The following is an 18,864-nucleotide window of genomic DNA, read 5'->3' as shown; positions in this document are numbered from 1 at the left end:
TCTGTATAGCCTCCTCTAATCATTCTCCTCCTTCAGTCTCTGTCTCCTCCTCTTCTTCCTTCATCCTTCATTTGTTACTCTGCAAATGCTAGCAATTAAGCTGTGTCAACATCTGAGCCAAGTTGTGCAGCATACAAAAGGGTGCAGTGAGCATTGTTATCCATCTTGGCACGCCTTTGATTCTCCAGGGCAATGAAGGTGGTGGATGCTTTGTTTTCACTGGTGGTCTGCTCTATCGCATTGCAAGTTGTAGAATGTCTTTGTGGCACACAGTTTACTTCCTTGACAACTTCTGTGTGCTCATCAATGCTGTTATTTTGCCTGGCTGTTGCTGAACATTCCACTACAGATGTACTGCAAAATTCAGAGTTGTAACTATACAAAAATGTTTAAAAATGATTTACTCTGTGATATGCATATTACAGCTCATTTACAACTTACAAGTATAAGTTTTGCCCACTCCTGTTGTTAAGTGATTGTTTATGAAACTCCGTAGTCTCACTTTGGCTATTCATAGAGAGTCAAGTGTCTTAAATCAAGCAGACTACTGTAATTTGCAAACTTTACAATCTCTACAAAAGCACGAAGCATGACTTAAATATCAGCAGGAATCAATCACCCTACAGTAAACTAATGATCCCTTTGACTATGTGTGGGATCCTTCCTAGTTTTCTGTGAACAGTGAATGCTGTATAATCATTGACCCAGTTGGGTAATATTGCCTTTAAATCAATATTACATAGTGACTCACAGTACATCACGATCTACCAATAACATACCAATTTAGATGTAAGTGCCACATCATTGTTGTGCCCCTCCTAATAAGATAATCACCATAACCACTTAAGCATGCATCTGTGAGGCATTGCACCACGTATTTGTGACAGATCACACCCATGTATGGCTGACTTACAGTTGTGGACTTTGCACCCCTGAAGGAGGATGTTCGAGATAATCTTACATAGCTATAAAAGAGAGTAGTTTGTATGAAATAAATTCAAATTGAATAAATCATAACTAAGCCTTTCCAAATTAATAAGAGACAAAGTTAATACTCTATTCAGAAAGTTATAATATGTAATACAAAGAGTGATTAGAACTCTGAACAAACTCTTGAAGAGAGTGGTGGAAGACGAATCCATACATGTTGCAATGTGAACATTTATAATGAATACAATAAGATACAACAAATGATCACCTTCATTGGCAACTATCTTAATATTTTTGATTAATAATGTTGTCTTTGAAAGCCTCACGTAATTATTCTGCTTTTCCATACTACATTCATAGCTAAGAATTATTTGTTGAGATGTTTACACTTATAACCATATAACAATCACAGCACGGAAACAGGCCATTCCGGCCCTCCTAGTCCGTGCCGAACTCTTAATCTCACCTAGTCCCACTTACCCGCACTCAGCCCATAACCCTCCACTCCTTTCCTATCCATATACCTATCCAATTTTACCTTAAATGACACAACTGATCTGGCCTCTACTACTTCTACAGGAAGCTCATTCCACACAGCTATCACTCTCTGAGTAAAGAAATACCCCCTCGTGTTTCCCTTAAACTTTTGCCCCCTAACTCTCAAATCATGTCCTCTCGTTTGAATCTCCCCTACTCTCAATGGAAACAGCCTATTCACGTCAACTCTATCTATCCCTCTCAACATTTTAAATACCTCGATCAAATCCCCCCTCAACCTTCTACGCTCCAATGAATAGAGACCTAACTTGTTCAACCTTTCTCTGTAACTTAAGTGCTGAAACCCTGGTAACATCCTAGTAAATCGTCTCTGCACTCTCTCTAATTTATTGATATCTTTCCTATAATTCGGTGACCAGAACTGTACACAATATTCCAAATTTGGCCTTACCAATGCCTTGTACAATTTTAACATTACATCCCAACTTCTGTACTCAATGCTCTGATTTATAAAGGCCAGCGTTCCAAAAGCCTTCTTCACCACCCTATCTACATGAGACTCCACCTTCAGGGAACTATGCACTGTTATTCCTAGATCTCTCTGTTCCACTGCATTCCTCAATGCCCTACCATTTACCCTGTATGTTCTATTTGGATTATTCCTGCCAAAATGTAGAACCTCACACTTCTCAGCATTAAACTCCATCTGCCAACGTTCAGCCCATTCTTCTAACCGGCATAAATCTCCCTGCAAGCTTTGAAAACCCACCTCATTATCCACAACACCTCCTACCTTAGTATCATCAGCATACTTACTAATCCAATTTACCACCCCATCATCCAGATCATTTATGTATATTACAAACAACATTGGGCCCAAAACAGATCCCTGAGGCACCCCGCTAGTCACCGGCCTCCATCCCGATAAACAATTATCCACCACTACTCTCTGGCATCTCCCATCTAGCCACTGTTGAATCCATTTTATTACTCCAGCACTAATACCTAACGACTGAACCTTCTTAACTAACCTTCCATGTGGAACTTTGTCAAAGGCCTTGCTGAAGTCCATATAGACTACATCCACTGCCTTACCCTCGTCAACATTCCTCGTAACTACTTCAAAAAATTCAATAAGGTTTGTCAAACATGACCTTCCACGCACAAATCCATGCTGGCTACTCCTAATCAGATCCTGTCTATCCAGATAATTATAAATACTATCTCTAAGAATACTTTCCATTAATTTACCCACCACTGATGTCAAACTGACAGGTCTATAATTGCCAGGCTTACTTCTAGAACCCTTTTTAAACAATGGAACCACATGAGCAATACGCCAATCCTCCGGCACAATCCCCGTTTCTAATGACATCTGAAAGATCTCCGTCAGAGCTCCTGCTATCTCTACACAAACTTCCCTCAAGGTCCTGGGGAATATCCGGTCAGGACCCGGAGATTTATCCACTTTTAAATTTCTTAAAAAGCGCCAGTACTTCCACCTCTTTAATTGTCATAGGTTCCATAACTTCCTTACTTGTTTCCCACACCTTACACCATTCGATATCCTTCTCCTTAGTGAATACCGAAGAGAAGAAATCGTTCAAAATCTCTCCCATCTCCCTCGGCTCCACACATAGCTGACCACCCTGATTCTCTAAGGGACCAATTTTATCCCTCACTATCCTCTTGCTTTTAATATAACTGTAGAAGCCTTTCGGATTTACTTCCACCTTATTTGCCAAACCAAACTCGTAACTTCTTTTAGCTTTTCTAATCTCTTTCTTAAGTTTCCTTTTACATTCTTTATATTCCTCGAGCAATTCCTTTACTCCATGCTGCCTATATCTATTGTAGACATCCCTCTTTTTTCGAACCAAGTTTCTAATATCCCTTGAAAACCATGGCGCTTTCAAACCTTTAATCTTTCCTTAAGTTTAAGGAAAATACCAAAATAAATCCTGCATTATTGAGATAAAAATGTGACATCAGTAATGGACAAAAAGAGATGTAATGTGCAGATCTCAGAGCAAATCACTTCTAAACATTTTTATATACACATAATCCATTGACATTTCATAGTATATTCTGTAGTGGAATGTTCAGCAGCAGCCAGACAAAATGATAGCATCAATGAACACACACAAATAGTCAGGGAAGTAAACACTGGGCATGCATTACCATTTTTTTAGCACTGCTGAATGAGATGGCTTCATATATTGTTACCAGAAGTCGCTTTGAGATGGAGCTAGAGGTAATTTACAATACAAGTCAGCATCTAGGTGGTCTAATGAATTGAATACTTCAATAGATAGACCTAAAGGGACATGAGGCCATTCACAAGATGATAATTAGGGGCTGGCATTCAAGCGTGATGTCCTTAGGAAAGGACTAAACAAATTGCTGTGATTGATTGGGTTTAAGTCAGGGTGATGGAAACGCCTGCTGCCTCAGCACTTGGGCAGAGAAAAGGCAATTTGCTGTGCAGTACGGCCAACAGCCAAACACAAGGATGAACATATGGGAAAGAACAGAATGGTGCAGCATGAATACTGCACAGATGTGAGTGGAGGTAAGGGAGTCATTCCATATGGTGCCTTACTGGTCTTCAGTTGGTCATGAATTGCAACAAGCTTCAGTTCAAGACAGCAGAGAGATTTACTGTCAGAACTAATGATGGAAGCAGGAAGAGCAGAATGTTAGCAGACTGATAATCTGCTTCATAGGGGCGACAGGCTGAGCTACTAACTGCAAACTGGGAAATGGACAGCTGCCACGGTTAGGATCATTAGTCCAGGCTTCAACAATGCATCTCTGACACCTTGGTTTAAGGATTCAATGCATACCAGACTGCAAAAGAACAATATGCCAGGGGTATTGCATTAGAGTAATTATTATCCATCATACCTAATTAATCTATTTACAAAATCATAGTGGGGGAGGGGTAATTGTTTAGTTGATTCAATTATCAGTGAAGTTATATATAATTAAACTAACCACAAAACAAAAAAAATAAATCCATCTGAAAACTCAAAGGAACACTTTAAACAAACAGTTGTAATTCATAAAATATTGTCTTATAGAGCAAGCAATAAACATGTTATTTGGATTTAATAGGATGCCATGACTTCTCATTACCATGATCCTGAGCAATAAGAGATAATTATTTGTAATCTATTCCTACATAATGAATTGTATTATTTTGTCCTTCATGCAGTTTCATGTAGATTTAAGTAGAAGCTGGTACAAAAAACATAGGAAGAGGCTATTAAGTCTTGATTTATTGTTTTTAATAAATTGAACCAAATACTCAAAATTAAGTTGTTCTATAAATAATTTTCATTTGAATTTTGACATTTGTTAAGCTAAGATTTCTATTGATGCACTCAAAGTCCATTGAAAAATAGAATATTCTGACTTAAATTTTTGCAGTTGTTTATATTTTTTGTTAACTTATCGTGCACAAGTTGAATTTTGCATTATTATGTGGTATCTGGAAAGATCTGCATTCTTTAAAAGGCATTGTAGTCAGCATGTCTTGATGAGTATAGATTAGCCTGATATATCTCATCTTAAGTCTAATGTGGTGTCTTGTTTATGTTCCACAATACATTATTGAACTACATTACAGTACATTCAGACATTGTTGAGCAACATAAGGCAGATCTCATGCTGACAAAGAATTTACTTACGTGCATTCCATTCAGCCCCTCATGTTTGAACTCACACAGAAACTGCAATCTTGCAATTCATAATTTGTTGTTTGTCACCCAATTAGGTGCCTTCCGGGTAAGTTAAGAATTAACTATTTGACCAAGATTTTTTTGATATAGAAGCTGCTTTTTGCTTAAATAAACATATATTTTTATATATTAGAAAATCATCTAAAGAGGATTTTAAATTTGTTAATACACTAGCATTTTTTTAACAGAGAGAAATACTTAGGCATAAATCAGTTGGAAGAATTTATTGTACTTCTGTGAAAGCATGACACATCTGATGATGCCAATGATTTGATTGAATTCAGAGATAGAAAACATACTCTCAGGGAAATTATATAATTTTCAAAAAGGATAATAATTAACATTAGCCAAGTTTAACCATTAATCTTATTTAGTTGTACAGTAGTTTGAAGGAATATTTTGCATTGTATAAGCATGATATAACTTGTTCTAGTACAGAAGCAGTAAAACTGTTGATTGCAGTTAAAGAAGAAAGGCATTCTTCTTTCTCATTTGCAAAGACCTAAGAGTGTGCCAAACAAAGAAGGGAATCTTTTCTGTCACAATATGGCTCTCCATCTGTTTGACAAGTAATCAAAGCATGTGGCAGGAACTGGCAGCACTTTGACGGCCCTTCTCACTTTAACTGAAGTGAGAGTAATTTGAACAGATTCATGGTTTCTTACTTGATTGTATACTAGTGATGGGTTAGCTATGATTTTTTTTATTACTGAGTATTTTTGTATTTGATTAACGTGGCATGAAATGAACAGAGACACTTTAGAATGTGGCTATATTTTTTCATCAGCATATTGCCCAAAGGAACATTTAACCTGCTGCAGTTATTTTTAACTGTGTTTTAATTAATATATAAACAATGTGAGGTGTAATTATTGAAATTAAACTCTTGCTGAGTGACTATCAGTTGCACATGTAGCCAACACAAGCATTTATATGGTTGCCTTTCTATTCAGATTGGATGTGGCCAAGCGTACCAACATTATAGTCAGCTTCATTTGGTAGTGTGTGCTTCCTGAAGTGTTTTGTTTGTGTAATAATATTATAATGAAATTGTGTTTATAGTTAACGCTGTTGACGCACATAATGCCATACTTCCATATCAGAAACAATTATGTATAATAGTAACCTGTTCAATTACAAGCAAACCAATTTACTTTACAGACGTATTGTAAAAGCATTTCATTGATTATAGTTCCTACAATTAAACTTGTGCACATCAAACTAATATAAGATGAGAAAAATGTGATTGTTACAAGTCTGAAATATGGAAATGTACAGCAGATCATTCAACTTCTACATACAGACAAGAGAGTATGAGTATTAGTATCAGTATCTTGTATAGATGCTGATGAATGAGAAACATCTGAAACATCAGACTGTTTTCCTTTATGCAAATACTTACTAATCTGTTGCTAGCATTTTTCAAAACTTCACACCATCTTAATGAAAGGAATAATTAATGTCAAAGTTCAAAGTAAATTTATTATCAAAGTACCATATACAACCCTTCATTTTCTGGTGGGCACACTCAATAAATTCAAGAAAATGAATATGAATAATTAATATCATATAACATACTCAAATTCTTACCCGTGTGCACCGTTTAAGTTGGCAGCACATTGCATCCTTACTTCTGTAAGTTGCAATCTAATAATGTCTTGGCAAATGAAGACCAAAGGGAAATAAATCACCATAAGGACAGCAATGTGTTAACTGAGAATCAAGCCATTGAACAGACTGAATAAGTTCTAAGTTTTAGATATCAGGTGGAATGTATTTAAGTTTGAAAAATGTTGATTGCTGCCAAAAGCTTTATTTATTCAGGCAATGAATAAACAAGGACTCTGAAGAGTAGAAGTTGATCTTCTAAGTAGAGTGACCTGACTTTTTGTTGCTAGATTTCTATGTATGGGAATAAGTACTTGCAATGAATTATGTAGATTAATCAGCCCATTTCTCTCCAATTATCTAGGAAATTGTTGATTTTGGGCAACAAAAAAATTAACGTAGTGATTTATTGTTGTGCAAAATTCAATGTTAACTGGTCGTTAACATTGTGCTACCATCTCAACATACCATTTCCAGATACAGCTTTCCATGTTAATAGACCAGAGATTTTCTGAATACCTATCCATGTCAAACGTTCATTTTATTAACTAATCTGCTGAGCAAATTGTAGATTAAAACTACCTTTTTTGTAAAATTCAACAAGCCCCATATCATAAAACAAAATCAACAAATTTGGAGATGCCAAAATCTGAACAATTTACATTCCCAGTTCTAACAAAGCACCACATATCTGATGAATTAATTTTTTTTCATACCACAGATAGTGGCTAACTTACTGAACGTTTCCACTGTTTTCTGTTTTTATTTATAACTTATTGTGGTTTTGCTCTGCCAACCAAAGTGTTTTCCTTTATGCAGTTTAATTCAAATGAACACCTTACTGGACTATTCAAGTGAACTATTCCAGCAGTGAAAATGCTTTTGATCATTTTGTAAAGACAACTTATTTCTGCTCAGCAGAGTCAATTATTGGGAACCAGCTACCTTGCTATCTAGTCTTAGGTCAGAGGTGTTGAGCTTTTTCTGAACTTTCTACTCAATACCAAATGCATTTACCTATTGAAATATTAGGAAGAAATAATCTTCTGATTCTGCCCTCATCACAAGTAATCACTCATGCAGTGCCACTGCAAGTATAATACCTGGTGATTGGTAGCATTTCTGAGAAAGAATATAATTGGAAAATGGCAGCACAATAGACACTGCACAATTCTCTCCTCATAGCCATCCTTATTATCAGTCCCATAACTCAAAGATGCCTTCAGAGCCACTGTTCCATTTCCCTTGGGAAGAGGGAGCCCTAACAAGGCAATACTGCATCTCTCCTCAGATGCAGATGTGACTGTTAGAGGAAAGGTTATTTGATTCTCAGCTCACTTCCCACAGCATCATTTCCTTAATCCTGCCATAGGTAATTAAGAGAATAAGACTGTAAGATATAAGAGCAGAATTAAGTCATTTGGCCCATTGAATCTGCTTCACAATTCAATAATGGCTAATTGCTTTCTCATTTCCATTTTCTTGTCTTCACCCCAAAATTTTCCTGCCTTCTCCCTGTAACTATTAACCCACTTGCCAAACAAGAATCTTTCAATCACTACTTTAAATAAACATCATGACTTGACCTCTACAGCTTACTGTGACAACAAAGTTTACAAATTCACCACCCTCTAGCTGAATAAAGTCCTTTTCAATTCAGATTTCAAGGGATGTCCCTCCATTCTGAAGCTGTGTCTTGGCTCCTAAACTATACTACTAATAGAAACATCCTGTCCACATCTCTGTCCAAGACTTTGCTCATCCTTCAAAATCCATTGAGTACAGACCTAGGCCTATCAACCATTCCTCACGTGTTAAGCTTTTCAATGCTGCGATAAACCCCCTCCAGATCCTCTTCATTGCCTGCACATCCCTCATTAGATATTAGGCTCAAAATTGCTCACAATCTTCTATATACAGACTGACCATAAGACACAATAGTAGCATTAGGCCATTCAGCTAATTGAGTCTGCTCCGCTATTCCACCATGGCTGATTTATTATCACGCTCAACCCTATTTTCCTGCCTTCTCCCTGTAACCTTTGATGCATTCACTAATCAAGAACCTATCAACCTACCTCTGTTTTAGATATTCCCAATGACTTGGCCTCCACAGCCATATGTGGCAATGAATTCCACAAATTAACTATCCTTTGGCAGTAGAAATTTCTCCTCTTCTCCGTTTTAAATGGATATCCCTCTATTTTGAGGCTGTACCCTCAGGTACTATCTCACCAACCCCCACCCCATAGGAAGCATCCTCTCGACATCCACTCTATCTAGGCCTTTCAATATTCAATACGTCTCAATGAGATCTCCCCTCTTTCTTCCATACTCCAGTGAGTACAGTCCCAGAGTCATCAAATGTTCCACATACATTAACCCTTTTGTTCCCAGAGTCATTCTCATGAATTCCTCTGGATCCTCCCAAATGCCGGCTCATCTTTTCTTAGATAATGCCATGGTAGCGTAGAGGTTAATGCAATGCTAATACAGTGTGGGGCATTCCGGAGTTTGCAGTTCAGTTCTGGCACTGTTCTGTAAGGAGCCTTTGTGTGTCCTCCCCTGTGGAATGCGTGGGTTTTCCCTGGGTTCTTCAGTTTCCTCAATGCAGTCCAAAAACATACCTTAACTGGTCATTATAAATTGTCCCGTGATTAGTTTAGGGTGAATCAGGTCTCTGGGGTTGCTAGGGTGGCGTGACTCAAAAGGGACGGTGGAAGGGCCTACTCCAAAGTATATTGCTAAATACATAAATCAATAAATAAATGGCCCCAAACTGCTTCAAATACTTCAAATGCAGTCTGACCAATGCCTCATAAAGCCTTGCTCTTCTGTTGCAGTCCTCTTGAAATGAATGCTAATATCGCATTTGCCTTCCTTAGCACCAACTCGAACTGCAAGTTAACTTTTAGGGAATCCTGCACGAGGACTCCCAAATCCCTTTGCACCTCTAATTTTTGAATTTTTTTCATTTTAGAAAATAGTCTACACCTTTATTCCTTCTACCAAAATGCAAGACAATTTCCCTACACTATATTCCATCTGCCATTTCTTTACCCACATTTCAATCAACCTGAGTCTTTCTGCAGACTCCCTTCTTTCTCAAAACTACCTGCCCCTCCACCTATCATTGTATCTTCTACAAATGTGACCACAAAGCCTTCAATTCCATCATCCACATCATTGAGATCCTTTTATGTTGTATGTAAGGGGTCCAAAACTCTAAAACCTGGAACTCTACTGGTCACGGGCAGCTAATCAGTTAAAGTCCCCTTTATTCCCACTATCTGCTTTCTGCCAGTCAGCTATTCTTCTATCCATGCTAGTATCTTTCCTGTAATAACCATGGGCTCTCATCTTGTTGAACAGCCTCATGTGCAGCACCCTGTCAAAGGCCTTCTAAAAATCCAAGTACAGTTGGCCCTCTTTATTCGCGAGAGATTGGTTCCGGGACCTCTCATGGATACCAAAAAACGTAGATGCTCAAGTCCCTTATATAAAATAGTGTAGTATTTGAATATAACCTACGCACATCCTCCCATATACTTTAAATCATCTCTAGATTACTTATAATACCTAATACAATGTAAATGCTATGTAAATAGTTGGTATACTGTAATGTTTAGGGAATATTGACAAGAAAAAAACTGTACAGGTACATGTTCCTCTTGCTCACAACACAAGCAGCAAACGAACGCGACGCGAGGCAAACAATAATCAAACAACGAGTAAAATTTTTAATCATCTCTAGATTACAGAACTTATAACACCTAATACAATGGAAATGCTACGTAAATAGTTGTTACTGTCTTGTTTAAGGAATATTGACAAGAAAAAAACTCTACATGTTCCTGTCGCTCACAACACAAGTAGCGAACGAACGAGATGCCAATTCTCCCATGATCTTTACATTCTTGAGGCTGTAGTGCTTTACATAGCCAGCCAGCCATCCCTTACTAGCCTTAAATTCTTTTCTCTCGCTCCCATCAACCCCGTCACAGTAGTGCTCATAGAGACTAAGAGCTTTTTCACGTATAATTTGGTCATTGACAGGGATATGCTTCTGTGACATGTCCTCTAGCCGCACACTTAATGCTTTCTCAGTCTTCGCAAGCACTTTATCACGAACCAGAGAGACCATTCTTGCAGTTGTAGGGGCAGCACTAACACTTCCATGAATTGCAGCTTCTTTCTGCTTAATTGTGCAAATGCTCGATTTATTCTTACCGAACTTACGGCCCACTTCGGAAAGCAACATGCCACTTTTCAAAAGATCGAAAATTTCTACTTTCTTGGCGAGAGATAGCACTTTACGCTCCCTCTTAGCCTTTGAGGAATTGCATTGACCACGCAGTTGCTTTTTAGGAGCCATTTTTTCACAGGAACAAAGTAACGAATGAACGAGATGCGAGACAAACAATGCTCAAGCAACGAGAGCTGGGTTTTCTCAATTCGCAGTTGGTTGAATTCGTGCATGCAGAGCTCGCGGATAAGGAGGGCCGACTGTATACAACTTCCACTGACTCTTCTTTGTCTATTCTGCTTGTTATTTCCTCAACAAATTCCAACAGATTTGTCAGGCAAGATTTCTCCTTAAGAAAACCATGTTTGCTTTGGCCTATTTTATCATGTGCCCCCAAGTACCCTGAAATCTCATCCTTTTATAATCAATTCCAACATCTTATCAAACACTGAAATCAAGCTAACTGGCCTATAATTCCCTTTCTTCTGCCTGCCTCCCTTCTTAAAGAGTGGAGTCACATCTGCAAATATCCAGTCCCCTGGAACCATTCCAGAATCATTGATTCTTGAAAGATCATAATGAATGACTCCATAATCCCTTCAGCTACCTCTTTCAGAATCCTGGGGTGTAGTCCATCTGGACCTTCCAGCTTCCCAAGCACCTTTTTGTTAATAATAGCACATCACTAATTTCTGCTCCTGACGCTCTCGAATTCTGGCATATTGCTAGTGTCTTCAACAGTGAAAACTGATGCAAAGCACATATTAAGTGTATCCACCATTCCTTTATCCCCCATTACTCCCTCAGCAATATATTCCTGCAGTCCAATATCCCCTCTCACCTCTTTTACTCCTTATATATCTAAAGAAAACTTTTGGTATATGCTGTTATATTATTGGCTAGTTTACCTTCAGATTTCATCTTTTCACTCCTTATGGCTCTTTAGTTCTCTTCGATTGTTTGTTTAAAAGCTTTCCAAGCCTCTAACTTCCCACTAATTTTTGCTATATTTTATGCCTTCTCATTTATTTTTATGCTGTCTTTGTCTTCCTTTGTCATCCACCATTGGGCCATCCTCTCTTTAGAATACTTTTTCATCTTTGGCATGCATCTATCCTGCATCTTTCAAATTGTTCCCAGAAACTCTGGCTATTGCTGATCTGCCATCATCCCTGCTAGTGCCCCCTTTCAAACAACTTTGGCCAGCTTCTCTGTCACGCCTCTATAATTCTGTTTACTCCACTCTGATACTTCCCACATCTTGCAAGAGGAGTATTTGCAGGATAGACAAAGGAGAATGGGTTGATGTTGTATACCTAGATTTTCTGAAAGCCTTTGGCAGGGTGCTGCAAATGAGGCTGTTCAACAAGATGAGAGCCCGTGGTATTACAGAAATGATTATAGCATGGATAAAGCAGTGGCTGATTGGCAGGAAGCAAAGATTGCAAATAAAGCGAGCCTTTTCTGGTTGGTTTTCGGTGACTAGTGGTGTTCCACATGGGTTTGTGTTGAGACCGATTCTTTTTACATCATATGTCAGTGATTTGGATGATGGAATTAATGGCTTTGTTGCAAGGTTTGCAGACAATATGAAGATAGTTGGAGAGGCAGGTAGTTTTGAGGAAGTAGAGAAGCTACAGAAGGACTTAGATTAGAAGAATGGGCAAAGGAGTGGAAGATGGAATACAGTGCCGGGAAGTATATGGTCATGCATTTTGGTAGAAGAAATGAAAGGGTTGACTATTTTCTAAATGTAAAGAAAATAATAAAAAAATGAAGTGCAAAGGGACTTGGGAGTCCTTGTGCAAGATTCCCTAAAGGTTAATTTACAGGTTGAGTCTGTGATGAGGAAGGCAAATACAATGTTGAAATGCATTCATTTCATGAGGATTAGAATATAAAAGCAAGGATGTAATGTTAAAACTTTATAAAGCACTGGTGCAGTCTCATTTGGAGTACTGCAAGCAGTTTTGGGTCACTTATCTTAGAAGGGATATGCTGAAACCGGAGAATGTTCAAAGGAAGTTCGCGAAAATGATCCCAGGATTGAATGGCTTGTCATATGAAAAGCTGTGAGCCTGTATTGACTGAAATTCAGAAGAATGAGGGGTGACCTCACTGAAACCTATTGAATGGTGAAAGGCCTTGACAGAGTGAATGTGGAGAGGATGTTTCCTATGGTGGGAGAGTCTTAAGATCAGAGGACACAGCCTCAGAATAGAGGGGCCTCCTTTTAGAATGGAGACGAGGAGCAATTTCTTTAGCCAGAGGGAGGTGAATCTTTGCCACAAGCAGCTGTGGAAGCCAAGTCTTTATGTATATTTAAGGCAGAGGTTGATAAACTCATAATTGGTTAGGGCTAAGAGGAGAATTGGATCAGCCATGATGAAATGGCAGAATGGACTTAATGGGCCAAATGGCATAATTGTGCTCCTATATTTTATGGCCTTATTCCACTGTCCTGTTTGGCATCCACAATGTTCTAACTGCAATAAGAAAGAAAGAAAAAGAAAAGTTAAACAAAATAAATCTACCAACAGCCTCCACCTTTCCTTACCAAAACCTCTAAGAGTCAAAGGCTGTGCTCCCCACTCGAACATTGGCCAGCTCACACTATGAACACTCACACAATGGCCACTCTTCTCATATCTATAACTTTTTTTTATCGTCCCTTGCGCAGTGCCTAATTATGCACTATCCAACATCTTGAGAATAGTGGCACTGTACTTCTTTACTTTTATATTATAAAATATTAGTACTATTGACAGCAAAAGGCAAAAAAAGGTCACGTGGGCATCCTTTAGAGTCATAAGATTGGCTTCCAAAACAAGAAAAGTGACACACAGAAAATCTCTGACCTTGAATATTTAAAGAAACCATTAGGAGTTTCATCCATGCACTAAAATAAAAGCTTTGAGGTGCAAAGTGAAGGAGGGGGAGATGTGAGAGGGTGAATGGATCTTTTAAGCAGCTTCAAGGAGCAATAATCAGTGGAAAATGCAGGCAAGGAAATCTGAAGCAGATATTACAGAACCTTTCCTAGCTATCATAAATTATTAGTCCCATTGTGCAGGCATAATTAAGGTCATGGAGCACCTTGTCAAATTGTGATTGCATTGAAGGGAAAAAATATTCTCGCACAACATTGCAATCATCTATTTATTAGAAGCAGTGAACTGAGTGCATCCTCAACATGTTACCCTCTGTTAAGACCCGTTATAAATAATTCCAGATTTGTCTTTGTCGCATTATTCAAACTATTGAATTGAACTAATGCTTATCCTTCTTGTATGTTGGTAGCATCCAAGCATGTTGACATGCTTTCCTACAAAAATAACAAACAAATACAAGGAAATTTGCTTTAATAATGAGCTTATAAATGATGACAATGGTCATGCAAAGGGCACAGTAAGAATAACTGCAACATTAATCTCACTGGTTCAAATGTGCATTCAAACTGTGTATTCTATACTGCATTTCTTTGCAAGTAGGTGTCTTGAAAAGAAGATGCAGATTCCTCTGCTGTGTAATGTACTTTCCAAATGTATCTTCATCTGAATTGCCGGAGTGAGTTTGAGTGGATTGTAATTATGTTGTTACTCTTTTCCAATTAGGGTCGCTGCATTAACTTTACCAGAGTAAAAGAAAATGCAACCTCTTCTCCTTCGCACAATGTTGCAGCTGCTCACGTGCCACCTCCGTACAATGAATGTGTTCCTTTAACCCGTGAACCTCCTAGCCCTCCTGCTACATCAGCCAGGTCATCTGTGAGGAGCCCACCTCCTGGACCACCACCGTCTCGTGCACCTCCTCCTTCGCGACCTCCCCCTCGCCCTGCAGTAAGAGCCTGACCTCACAAGATTTCTGCTGGTACAAAAAGAATATCATTGAGATTGAAAGACATGGCTAAATGGATAAGTACTACTGAACTTCAAGCCAAATATTTATTAAATTTATAGGCTTCTTACAAAATGTTAAATCTGTTGCTGTGCAGCAAGTTTCCATCTGGAGAATCCTAACGAGCAAAACATCACTCTGGAGTTAAAGATAGCATTGTGTTCATTAATGTGCCTTTTTATTTGAATGAGTTAGTGAGTTCCTGCTCTGTTATAAAATTCTTTTTATTTTACAATAAGTCTTGCATTTTTACCTTCTGCAGATGTTTATAACCAAGCAGAATTTTCATTATTTTTGAAAGTTAACATTGATTAAAGATCAATGGTTTAAAAAAACATTAACTAGTACTTAATTAATTTGATATTCAAGTAGACACTTTTCTTAAACTCTCTTAGTGACCATATTTATCATCTGCTATAAATTTATAAAGACCTTCAAATTCCTGCATAGACCGAATCCAGAACATTGGTCATGGAAAAATATCAGAAAATGTGGAAGAACTGTGCCCCTTTCTGCACTGTTATACCAATGTTCATATAGCATTCAAATTTCCAGTCAATGTTAATAGTGAATGACGAAAGAAAAAATGGCTCTAAATTAATACCAACAATTTGCGCACAAGCAGCATATTTAACAACAGCATTGTTAAGAGCTTTTACTCAAGGGATTGTTTAAGTTCTTAACATCTCTAATTTAGTTCCATAAAAGTGTGTTCAAAGAAATAATGATTTTTGAAAAGCTTAAGAAACTACATGTGAGCTGTGCCCTACTTGTAATTGGAAGTTACCATCTGAATATAGAAACTCAGTTGTGAGGTTTTGTAACTATTATTATGTAATATTATAATTTGGTGTGTATTAATGCTTGCATGCATATTTCAGCGTTACTCACATACCCACAATCCTTAAGGTTGTGTATTGGCTTCACATGCTCATTATTGAATTGCAGGGTGAGAACAAGAAATTCCAAGCCTTGATAAAGTTATTTAATTAGTTAATATAATTACATTGACCTAAGTGTGTGATTTCATGGTCAATGAGCATTGGGTAACTAGGCCCTTGTTTATTATTTACATTTAAAGATAAATGTTCTGAGAAAGTGAAGCCATGGAGAGTGTGAAGGTTCTCATGCATAATTAATGTAATGAAAGCCATAGGTTTGTTGACCAGTAGAAAGGTTCTAAAGTTGCTGGTCGATGCAATATAACAAAGATTGACCTCTTAACTGATTAATTCACTGAACTCTCAACTGCAATTTCGCTTATACTTGACTTCATTTGTACATAGGAAGTGACCCTAAACATTGCTCTGTCTGAACAATAGTCTTAATCTAGGGAATGTTCTTGCTGTCCTTGAATTTAAAATGTTACAGATGGACGATGAAGAAATGTGTGCAGGCTGTGACCTAAGATTTTCTTTTCTTCTGATGAATAATTTTGAACATGCTCTTCTCATAGAATTTATTAGCCAATTACTAAATAGCAAGATTGTTCTATGACAAGATATACATAACACTTTTAACCATGGGTAATAGCACATAGAAAACATTTAAAAATTAATTAGAATTATGAAAATGCTTATCTGCTGGTTGGTAAACACTTTATAGTTATTTCAATGTTAATTCTAGAGTCCAGGCACTTTTTCTGACCACATTCAATTGTATCATTCCGATTACTTATTCCCTTCCTTGCAAATACCATTATTTTATTTTTTTCAGGGCACAGTTACATTTTGGCAACATGTAACAGTATCTATTGTAGTGTTTTATAAACAGATGAAATAGTGAAACCCATCCTGGTAAAGAAAATATTGTAAGCTTTTGTGCTAATAGAGAAAAAAAATCAAGTTTTACTGCAGGGCAGTTAAATGTATTAATTTACAAAACTGTGGTCTAGGTGTAGGTACTCGAATCTAAGTTGGCCACTAAATCGTCAAGATGCTAGATGCATATAGTAGAGCAAGCATCATTGAGCTTGAGTAGGACATGAATACTTTCCTTTTCCATTTAGTACATAGACTTTGTTGATTCATTGTTGTTAACTGAAACTTGTGATTTTGTTTGACATTGGTTATTTCATGGAACAATTTAGTGAGCAGGTGAATAGGTTGGGTGGTCATAAATTGAATAACACCTCGAGAAAGGATTGCATTCACATTTCAGTGGTATGATTGCTCAGTTTAACAGAATCATCACTAAGAAAATAGGATTCACTACGAGGCAGACAAATCACTAAGCTGATGCCCAGGTTTGGGCAGCCTGTGGAACATAGAGCAAAGGGATTAAATATCCTCAGCATTGGTAGTGTGCCATTCGGGCTATTACTTGGTTACATGGAAAGTGCTGCCTGGGGTGGTGGTAAAGACAGATACATTAGGAACATTTCAGAGACTTTTAGATAGGCACAAGGATGATAGAGAAATTGAGGGCTATGTGGAAGAGAGAGGTTAGATTGATCTCAGAGTAGGTTAAAAGGTTGGCACAACATCATTGGCCAAAGGGCTTCTACTGCACTGTAATGTTCTATGTTCTAATAGACTAGTTTTATGACATTTGTTGTGATCCTTTTTGTTTTTAATGTCTGTGATTGCCTTATTAATGCCAGAATTGCAAATTCAAATCTGTATTCAGAAGAGCTCACTTGATCGCCATTGTTTTTTATAATTTTTACCTGAGCAAACAAAATGATAAAAGAATTGAGAAACAGAACTATGGCTGGAGAAGGTTAGGAACACATGGCAGACCAGGACTGATGTGTAAATATTTTGAGTGTATCTTTCAATTTCTGATCTGTTACGTATTTCAAACATTTTCTGATTTTTGTCTTACTGCTTTAAATTGCAACAACTGATCAATGTTTCATTTAATCTCCAGGACAAAACTGGGTTTAAGTAAAACAACATCTAATTGCAAACATATCAGAAATACATCATTTTGTACTTCCAACCTGTGGGGATCCTCACTAATAATAAAAATGTCTATTACATAAACAGAATATATAGATAGTTTGACATCATACAAAAGTATTCTGTTAAAAGTGAAGTAGCAAAATTATGTTTCATACTTGCATTGACATCAAACAGTTGTAATTGTGTATCAGTGCTGATAAGTTTGTACTTTTTTCCTTTTGTCTGTAATGTCTGTAATCACTAATAAACTACAAATCTTTTATGTAAAATTGCACACTGCTTTTTGTTTGGATAAAAAGATTGTAACTAACTTATAAATACAGGAGATCCTGCAGATGCTGGAATTCCAGAGTAATACACACAAAATGCTTGAGGAACTCAGCAGTTCAGGCAGTATTAATGGAAAGGAATAAACAGTCGATGTTTCAGGCCAAGACTCTTCATAAGGACAGATGATAATTAACGTATAAATCTGATTACAGACAAGAATAGCCTTGGAAGTTCATAAATGTATAAGCATACAAATTAGGAGCAGGAGTAGACCACTCAGTACCTCAAGTTTGCTCTGCCATTTATTAAGAACTACAACTACAACTCTGCATTTGGATTCATTTGTTGTAAATTCTCACCTCCTTGCCTTTCTAGTCTCTAAATGCCTTAAAAAATATTTAAAGACTTTTCTTCTACTGCCTTTTGAGGAAGAGAGCCCACTGAGCAAAACCGAACTTCACCTCTTCTTTATTAAACATGCAGACCTTTGTGTTGTACCAGAGAAGTCTAATTCCAGATTTGTTTACATGAGGAAGCATCCTCTCTGCATCCACCCTGTAAAGACCCAACGAGAATATATCAGCTCCGTTCTACAAGCTTAGCTTGCCTAACCTTTCCTTACAGGTCATGAATTATAGTTGTAGAGCACTAAAGCGCAGAAACAGGCCCTTTGGCCCGTCTGGTCATGCTGAAATATTATTCTGCCTAGTACCATCGACCTGCACCTGAACCACAGCTCTCCATGCAGTTCCCATCCATGTACTTC

The 18,864-nt window shown here is 37.5% G+C and overlaps 1 protein-coding gene across 1 annotated transcript in view; it reads left to right on the top strand.

Annotated features, from left to right (window-relative positions):
* Positions 1-18,097, top strand: part of LOC140714248 (anthrax toxin receptor 1-like) — a 98,773-nt gene extending 80,676 nt beyond the window's left edge. The window contains exon 18 of the mRNA XM_073025292.1: positions 14,640-18,097. Within this exon, the coding sequence (XP_072881393.1) occupies positions 14,640-14,876 (237 nt within the window). The 3' untranslated portion in view covers positions 14,877-18,097. The remainder of the gene's footprint in view (positions 1-14,639) is intronic.
* Positions 18,098-18,864: the final 767 nt, after the last annotated feature.

The sequence above is a fragment of the Hemitrygon akajei genome, chromosome 21 (assembly GCF_048418815.1).
Source record: "Hemitrygon akajei chromosome 21, sHemAka1.3, whole genome shotgun sequence".
Taxonomy (NCBI): Eukaryota; Metazoa; Chordata; class Chondrichthyes; order Myliobatiformes; family Dasyatidae; genus Hemitrygon; species Hemitrygon akajei.
The sequence above is the reverse complement of the archived record's forward strand: the minus strand, read 5'-3'. Positions and strand labels throughout refer to the sequence as shown.